This window comes from Callorhinchus milii, unplaced genomic scaffold (genome assembly GCF_018977255.1).
Source record: "Callorhinchus milii isolate IMCB2004 unplaced genomic scaffold, IMCB_Cmil_1.0 Scaffold26, whole genome shotgun sequence".
Taxonomy (NCBI): Eukaryota; Metazoa; Chordata; class Chondrichthyes; order Chimaeriformes; family Callorhinchidae; genus Callorhinchus; species Callorhinchus milii.
In genome coordinates this window covers 7,086,232-7,095,720 of record NW_024704767.1, presented here as the reverse complement: position 1 = coordinate 7,095,720, position 9,489 = coordinate 7,086,232, and the positions used below count along the sequence as shown (strand labels likewise).

General features: G+C 42.0%; 1 protein-coding gene across 4 annotated transcripts; it reads right to left on the bottom strand.

Moving 5' to 3' along the window:
- Nucleotides 1-605: 605 nt before the first annotated feature.
- On the bottom strand, nt 606-8,597 carry lrrc61 (leucine rich repeat containing 61). Of its 4 annotated transcripts, none has more exons than XM_042344081.1 (9): nt 8,531-8,597; nt 7,305-7,400; nt 6,403-6,549; nt 2,922-2,982; nt 2,677-2,762; nt 2,252-2,317; nt 1,841-1,909; nt 1,350-1,472; nt 606-1,171 (listed from the first exon to the last, which is right to left on the bottom strand). In XM_042344081.1, the coding sequence occupies exons 1-9, from the start codon at nt 8,538-8,540 to the stop codon at nt 1,086-1,088; spliced, it is 744 nt and encodes a 247-aa protein (XP_042200015.1). In that variant the 5' UTR covers nt 8,541-8,597; the 3' UTR covers nt 606-1,085. The 4 variants fall into 4 exon arrangements, with proteins under 4 accessions (XP_042200015.1, XP_042200016.1, XP_042200013.1 ...); XM_042344082.1 differs by lacking the exon at nt 8,531-8,597 and adding an exon at nt 8,321-8,432 and having other exon boundaries at nt 7,305-7,404; XM_042344079.1 differs by lacking the exon at nt 8,531-8,597 and adding an exon at nt 8,321-8,432.
- Between the last annotated feature and the right edge of the window lie 892 nt (nt 8,598-9,489).

Here is a 9,489-nt window from a genome sequence, read left to right as displayed (position 1 = left end):
ATTAGGTCTTTGGATTGCAGGGTTGACGGGAGCCAAGGGGAAATAACCCTTGCCCTCAGTGTGGAGTCCTGTAGCTCAGTGGTTAGAGCACTCGCTTTGCAAGCGAGAGACCTGAGTTCAATTCCAGGCAGAGGGCGAAACCTTGGGCAAGTTTCCTTACTCCACACAGAGCCTAATAATAATCCCTCCAAAAAAACAAAACAATAATAAATTGGTCATTTTCAATCTACGACTGTTTGTGGGATATTGCTGTGCGCAATTGGCTGCCGTGTTCGCCCACAAATATACAGTCAATTCACTTTGCAGTGTGTTCTGTGAAGCGCTTTGGGACGTCCTCCCGAAGTGAAAAGCGCTATATCAAATGCAAGGATTATTATTATTATTACTAGTCTCCCCATCTAGACCTGCTACCAAACCAGGTTGGCTAGTCTGTGATCAACAATGTTGAGTCAACTTAATTCCGACATTCCATTTTCAAGCTTATCACCTTGGAGCCAGCTCCAAAGAGACCCTGCTTACCATTCTCCTCCCCCCCCCCCCCGCCACCCCACACACACCCCTCTTTCCTGGAGCATATTCACTAATTAGTCAAAAACACAAGGATATTTATTTACTTTTTATCATTTTGCTTGGTCATTTTTAAAGTCACCATAAATACAATGCACAGACATGCATGTTTGATTTCAGTCATTAAACTCAAATATACAGGGTAGTAAAACATTACAACAATGTCTGTGCTGAATTATTCATAACAATAGGTGATAAAGATGCAATAATAGAACAAGTAAGGATTTAGAAAGGTGTAAAACTGGCAAAAGGCTATCCTGTTTCCTGAAAATGAGGTAGAGGAACATATTTAAAATCGGTGTAGGTTTCAAGGTTTTCTATACAATTTCATCTTTGTATAGCAAAGATTCAAAGAAAAAAAATCTGTCAAATGCAGCAATTGGAAAAAAAACATAAGAGGTCTTTATTTTGCCTTCAGTAGGAGTTTATGAAAATTCAAATTGATCTGAAGACAATGGATTTAAAGGCATTTTTCTTGGTTACAATAATTAATCCACCCATTGTTTCAAGTGCACATTTTAATTCATTGTATTTAGGGTCCTTTTTGTTACTGCAATGGCATCAGCAGCCGTGCTGTTTAGCTGTCGGCATTCTTTCACAACATCTGTATATTAGAAAAACATAGGAAAAGATAGTTTTTAAGCAGTATTGTGAGATTGAACACAACTTTTTTTTAAACAAAGCTTAAACTTCAGTTGCAACTTGATAGCAGTTCCTTGAACATGAACCTGTTAAGTAGTTTAATCATTGGAGTGCTGTGTACAATCTCTGTGAATCCTTACCATAAAACTTCTTAGTAGCATCAGCAATGGCAGTACTCAGAACTGGTTTGAATTCCCAGTAATCCTTCTCTACCCAACGTTTAGGACCAAGTAATTCACATGTGAGGTCATTATTGTAAAATCCTAAGAACAAGGAAAGACTGTCATAAAATTAAAATAGTTACAATTCAGTATAAACTGGCAATGTAGCTTTATGAAAATTAAGGGACCTATTGGGAAAATTGCAGAGAGAAGAGACAGCAGAAACATAATTAAATGTTACATAATTATTTTTCTCCAAAATCCTGAAAGAATAATGCTAAAATTTGAGATATAGTCCCACGATTTAATCCCTAAATCAACAACAATGTCTTTCCTCACTTTGAAACATTTTAATGATGCGATGAGACATTATATCAAATAAAAGGATTATTATTATTTTTGTTTTAGGCATCAAAAGAAACTGTTTGTTGATTTGTAACTACCATATTACTCAATACAAAATAACTTACCTTTTAGAGAAGCATCAATATCTTTGCAGAGCTGATACAAGTCACTGCCCCTGCCTGACACCCTTTCTCCTGTGGTGAAATAACAGAAATCAATTGTACCTATTGAACCAGAATAATGAAGCATTCTTATCATACACATATATGGATTAGATGACGATGAAGGAGAAAAGCAGATTAAAATATTTAATGTTATTTAATTTTTCAAATTACTTGGACCATCATTTGATTGCATTTTTTTGGCAGAGAAAGATAAGTATTTTTCTTTTCAACTAGTAGTAAAAAAAAGTGTGTCTAGGCTGACAGACTCTCTTGTAAGGACAATTTCATTTGCTCTCAGTGATCTTAGACACTTGCTAGGTCTACAGAGGCTGACCAAAACAAATTCAATATTCACAAAGACCAAATACTCACCGTCTAAGACCTTTATATTTGGAAAGAGTTCCAATACTGTACTCCGATATGCAGTGTTCATACAAACTATAGTGTAAGCAAAGATGTCACCGTTACATTTTCCTTTCAAATTTCTGTTTGATATATTTCTGGATTTTGCATAGACATTAACATTTCAGCTGTTTATAATGTTGTCAGGGTAGAAACATTGTTATTTTAGCATCTGCATTATTATATATACACTGGATTATCTGACCAATAGACATCAGTGCAGGTTAATTTAATTGCTTTATCTAATCTAGCATCATTAATTTGCAGCAATTTGACCATAAAAATAAAATGTTGTTTGTCATTTACAACGATAACACTTAGCTTAGTAACAGAACAGAAATTAGACAGATTCTTATCTAATCGTGTTATTACTTGCAAAGTTGAAAAAAAATTACTTGGATTACTGAAGTTGCAGATTTTATCTTGCAATCGAATGCTCTCCAAATTCTTCAAATAAATTAGTGAACGAAGAGCATCAACACTAGAGAATAGCAAAAGAATTTTCTTTTAAATATGCCGCGTAGCAGAATTCATGTAATACATTTTCACTACTTCAAGGTCTATGACTTGTATATTACAAGATTCTGTATAAATGCTTTCTAACTGCATATGAAGTATATGTATAAAACTGTTCTTTTACCTGCTGATTAGATTTCCTGCTAGGTTGATGCTCTGCAGGTTTTCACAAGAGCTCAGAGGATCTATGACAAAAAACATTTAAGACACAGAATCTTTAGGAACTGACCAAAAACACAGATTTTACAATTCTGGTGCGCCTGTGACTTTTGCATCTTTGACATTTGTACTGCCTTACACTCTTAAGTAATTTGGGAAAACAACCAGGATTCATAATTAGTAAATTCTTTTCAAACAGAAGGTGGCACTGCAGCCATATATATCCCTGAATGAAACACGAACTGACATTAAATCTAGAACTTATGCCTTAAAATGTGTTAAAGACACCAAAGTTTTTGTTTGCACTTGTGTCAGTGACACAATTTTTCTACAAAATCCAGATTTATAAGGTCTGTAGAGAGAAGTGAGACAATGTCAATTTGTGCCTCATTCAGGGATATATATGGCTGCAGTGCCAGCTTCTGTTTGAAAATAATTTACTAATTGTGAATCCCGGTTGTTTTCCCAAATCACAAAGAGTCTAAGGCAGTACAAATGTCAAAGGTGCAAAACTCACAGGTATGCCAAAATTGTAAAATCTGTGTTCTTGGTTAGTACCTAAAGATTGGGATACATACAATTCTATACAGAGTTTTAAAAAATGGGGAGGCAAAAGTGAACTGGAAAGGAACATAGCAGCAAATGCAAAATGTATCACGAAACAATTCTTTTTATATTACACCAGCATTTGACTAAGATCAGTTTCTTTCCTGATAAGTAGATTCTAACTCCAGAGATTCAGACACTGTAAAACAGCTTTTTTTTAACCTAGATTACATAGATCTTTCTTTATAATACCCATCAAAAAACAATTCAATGATAGGTTGGATGACTTTCTGACAACTGATCTGGATTGCAAACTCTTTAGCACCTTTTAATGAGCAGCTTGTGTTCCCATCCCTTACGTTCTCAAAGACTTGGTTTCATGAACCAAGTATCAATAACAATCTCCCAGTAATTTGAGATATCACTACTTCAACATTCACAAAACAAAGGCAGTCACATTCATTAACCTGAACTTTCAAAAAGACAATGTGCAAAACACCTAGTCTTTTGTCTGAATGCATGTTAGCAGGCCCCGAATTGGCAGCTAGCCCCCAAAGCCAGCTGCTAATTTTCTTGATGAAATTCTAAATCTTAGCACAAATGTCCCATTTTGCAGAATCATGGTCAAAATTTAAGAGTAATCAATACTCTATAGCTGCTATAGCAGGAGCACAAATGAATTATTCTCCCTACTTGGTCAACTCCTGCAGCTATTCCTCAATGGGGTGACTAAGAGCAATAGCAGTTATTAAATGAAGTTCAGTTGCTGGAAATAACATGACCAACAAGAGACAGTGTTTTCAGCTCACTCCACTAAACGAGTTTGGGAGACATCTGTTCCGATCCCAGACATGATCAATTTGCCCTTCAAGAATGGCGGTCATACAGCCTGAATAAACAGATGCTACAATATTTGATCCCAGCTGGGTCCTTCAATTTCTGGAACCGCTGCAGAAGCAACTCTAAATCACAAATGTCCATCTTACTCTCCTTATTTGGTTTTAAATGACTCTTCTGGAATTACATCATTCAGCCCAATGAATTGCTTTGAAAGGTTTCCTGGACTGACTTCTTTATGTCCCTTTTATATTGCAGATGTGGTGTGCCATAGTTCCAGTAGTGGACTGAAATCAAAGTATTACAATGAATTTGTAATCTGATGTGGCATATAATTTGCATTAGCAGAACTCAGTTAACCAGCCCAGAACATCACTGAATTATGTAAAAAGTGCAACTAGCCCACCCAATAACAGGCCATCCAGGAATTTGATGGCCTGATAATTTGATAAATTCAGTATAAAACTGAATTTATACTATCAACTTGAATTGTGAATCTAAAATCATTTCCTGAAGGTGAACTCAAGTGTATGACTTAAATCTCAAATTGGTGCTGCCATAAAATGATTTATTTTAGCGGTTAGAGCATTCGCCTCACAAACGAGAGACCTGGGTTCGATTCCCGGCAAGGCGAAATGTTAGGAAAGTTTCCTTACTCCACACTCCTCTTTTTACCTAGCAGTAAGTAAGAACCCGGTTGTTAGTTGATTGGTGGATCACTTATCCAGGGATAATAATCCTTAAAACAACAATAATAATTTGGTCACTCAATCCACGACTGTTTGTGGGATATTGCTGTGCAAAATTGGCTGCTGCATTTCGCCCACAAATACAGTCAATTCACTTTACAGTATATTCTGTGACGCGCTTTGAGACGTGTAGAAGACGTGAAGCACGCGATATGAAAAACAAGATTATTATTATGCTCAACATTTAGGGTTGATTCAATGTGGAAACAACATTGAACTGGCACTTATTTCGTAGAATAACAACAACAACAACAACAACAAGATTCCATTTATAAAGCGCCTTTCACGTCAGGAGGACGTCCCAAGGCGCTGCACAGTTGGGTCATGACCCGAGCAGGGGGGAAATGGTCAGGGTGAGGGGAGGGAAGGGAGGGAGCGAGGAGGGGGAAGAGAGTCGAGAGGGGAGCTGAAGGCACGGTCAAAGAGAAAGGTTTTGAGACCGGCCTTGAAGGAGGAAAGGGAGGAAGCAAGGCGAAGGCACTGGGGGATAGAGTTCCAGAGCCATAAAAAAGCCATAAAAGCCAATAAAAGAGACATTATGCCTGACCTATCCTGTCTGCTCGCTGTTCCTTTGTACAATACAAATGCTCTTTTTCTTAGATTTCTTAGATGGAGTTGTATAGATGTTTTTTGTTTTGTACTGTTCACTCCAGAATGCTGAAAGGCAGTTGGTGCAATGTAGTTGACACTTCTGCATCGTACTTTTTAGAGACAGTATTTCTGGTCAGATTATTACCTCACATATACAAAAATAAACCGTAGCCCATGTATCTGATGTCACAAAGTATTTGATTGGCCACATAAATTGCATAAGATCCATTACTCACTGCTCATGCAGTACACTACAAATTTACATTATGGTGCCTTGGGAGAAGTTGGGAGAAATATATCTGGTATATAAGTGGACTCTTCTACATACAAAATTTCCTCTTAGATGTGAATGAAAACACACGTTTACAATGTTAGGGTAACTTGCATTAATCACTATAGTTTTAAAAAAATAAGAACAAGAAAAGAGAAGAGGAAATGTAGGAGACCTTTTTTTGATAAGAGAGGAACAAGCTTGCTAGGATCGAGAATCTACACAAAGTTTCAAAAAGAAACTGCTTAAGTTCTCGTCAACTAGAAGTATTTAGGGTTATTAGATAGCATTGATATATTGAAGGAAATTGCATCGGTGGGTTAAATGTTCTGATCCTGCCGAGATTTCTATCTGTATATATTACTATTTTAAAAAAATTACAATCTCATTATCTTTAAGATAGATCCATTCCTTAACTATTTATTGAGACCAAATCAAGAAAGTCACCTTACCAAGATTTATGATCCTATTGGCTGACAAGTTGAGTACTGTAAGAAGTTTTAGTGATGCCAGAGGAGCCAGGTTTGAGATTTCATTCCCTGATAGATCCAACCTCTCCAGGTTTACACATTCTCCAATGCAGCCAAGATTGCAGATTCCTGTAGAATAACAGTAGCGATAAAACATTGTGTAATTATAGTTTCTGCATTTTCAGAAAATCCTGGAAATGAATTTGGTTCTGTATTTGGTACTGTACATTTGGCTGCTTTATTTTCAAAGCACAACTCCTAAATTAAAATGATATTTTTTTTACAATTGTAGACAGAATCTTAAAACTAGAGTTCAAGCCAACTTTAAGTAAATGCAGGAAATGTCTTCACACAAAGCAATGTGAGAAGATGGAAACAATACACTGCTCTAGAAAGGCTGCAGCGAAGAATTAATTGAGATATTTAACCGCAATTTGGGTGGGGAGTGGGAAGTAACGGTAAGAAATGTGGAGAAATGGTGAGAAATGGGATTAGACCCAAAAGTGCCATCGCTGGCAGATCTGAAGTGTTTGAGCACACACACACACACAAAAAAGACACGGTGTGAAACAGACTCAAACACTGAGACAAAATGTTTTTACATTATTTACATTAGTGTCGATTGCAGTTATAATAATAATCCTTGCATTTGATATAGCGCTTTTTACGTTGATGGCAATGAGAGCATCTGCTCTTTTTATATATATATATATATATATATGAAACAGGTGACAAAGGTAGAAACAAGGAGGTGCAATCTCACTGTTACATTTACTCAGAAACTGTCACTTGATAGCAACCCAGAGCCCTAAAAAAATAACCCCCCCCCCCACACCTGCTTAATTAGCTCACAGTACGATGCAGCAACGATATACTTTACTCACTGAGATTATTTAGTTTGAGGAACAGGATGGATTCCAGGTCGAATTCCCCAGTGCGTGACTTGAGCAGTTCGGCTGTGATTTTGACATTTTCTTTTTCTGGCTCCATTAAAAAAAACCACACAAAAACCAAACAAAAATGAATGAACACACATTGTACAGAGAGGGGAAGGGGGGGGGGCGGGGGAAGGAAAGGGTGGAAAAAGGAAGGAAGGAAGGATGGTGGAGAAAGAAAGGTGTGGGGGGAGGGGGATGAAAGCCAGGTCATGGCTGAAATAAGAGAGTGGAAAGGGTTTGCTGTGCGCTACACACTCACAGGGAGGAGGTGGATAACAGGAGGTTCAGCTGACAACCCCCACACACTCTCAGCTACATCTCTGCCTGTCAGAGACTGTCACCGACCCCATCTCTCCCCCCCCCCCCCACTACCACCACCTCCCCCCCCACCACCACCTCCCCCCCACCACCACCCCACCCCCCCCCCCCCCCCCCCCCCCCCCACACCACCACCACCCCCCACACCACCACCTCACACCACCACCACCCCCCCCCCACACCACCACCACACCTCCCCCCCCCCACACCACCACCACCTCCCCCCCCACACCACCACCCCCCCCCCCACACCACCACCACCTCCCCCCCCCACACCACCACCACCTCCCCCCCCCACACCACCACCACCTCCCCCCCCCACACCACCACCACCTCCCCCCCCACACACTACCACCACCACAACCTCCCCCCCCCCACACCACCACCACCTCCCCCCCCCCCACACCACCACCACCTCCCCCCCCCACACCACCACCACCTCCCCCCCCCACACCACCACCCCCCCCCCCCACACACCACCACCACCCCCCCCCCCCACACCACCACACCCCCCCCCCACACCACCACCTCCCCCCCCACACCACCACCACACCACAACCCCCCCCACCACCACCCCCCCCCACCACCACCACCTCCCCCCCACACCACCACAACCCCCCCCCCCCACAGTCGGCAGCCCTCACCATGTTTATTATCCTTGGCTGCCATCCCCGCAGCCTCTGTGCGGTTTATTTATAAATACCATCAGATCATGGTCACGGCGAGACCTCCCCCCCCCCACCCACACACACCCCCCCACACACCCCCCACACACACCCCCACACCCCCACACACCCCCACCCCCGGGTCCAGAGAGAGAGAGAGTCACCGCGGGGTCTCTCGGGCAGACACACCGACTGACATTCACTCTGACTCGGGAAGGGACTTCCTCGTTGTGGGAGGAGGAGGAGGAGGAGGAGAGCCACCAGAAGCGCCCGCTCTCCCCACCCCCTCCTTCTGTTGTTGTTGTTGTTGTGCGGTTACTGGGACGACGTCGCCATTTGCTCCCTCCTCTCCCCTCGACCTTCTGCCGTATAACGAAACCCGCCCCCCCCCCCACCCACCACAACCGAGGGTCAGTTGCAGTGTCGCAAAAGCCGGGCTTCACGACAGGTGGGGGCACCAAAGCTGGTCTGGCAGTCAGTGTTGCTGGACTGGTTGGTTGCCTGGCAGGGGGGGGGGGTCACCCCCTGCTAACCCTGACAGCCAAAGCCCTAACGGGTGTGGGTGTGGGTGTGGGGGGGGGTTGGTCCGAGCTGGACGCGCAGCTATATTGTATCTGGTTAGAGCCCACAACGCCCGCTCGGGGGTCTTGGCTCTCGCCAACCTGCGCCGAATGCCTTCTGGCTTTAGATAAGCAGGGTGCGTCCCTCCCAGGGAAAGGGTCCGCAAATCCATCCATCTGACAGCCATCTGTCTCTGGGATTTCCACGCGTAGGTGGGAACGCCGGGGAATTCCTGGCTCGGTTTGCGCACCCTTTAAGCCCGGTGATGCGCTTCGGCGGGTGTCAGGCACCCGGCTGACCAAAAAATAATAATAATTTTTTGGTGCAATGGACGCTTAAGAGTTGTCAATGTCAGGATGTTGAGGAGGGGGTGAACTTTAAGGTAAAAAACAGACAATTAGAAATTAATTTCCACATCTACTTCTATCTCTATATATGTATTAATATGCACAGGAAAGTGGATAGCAAGAGGCATGTTTTCTGTTTACCGTTTCAGACTGAGATGTACCAAAACACGCTATGTTGTTGAAATGAGTAAATCTCCCTCAAAATACCTAGTGTGTGGTGTATGTCTGTCTGTCTGTTTG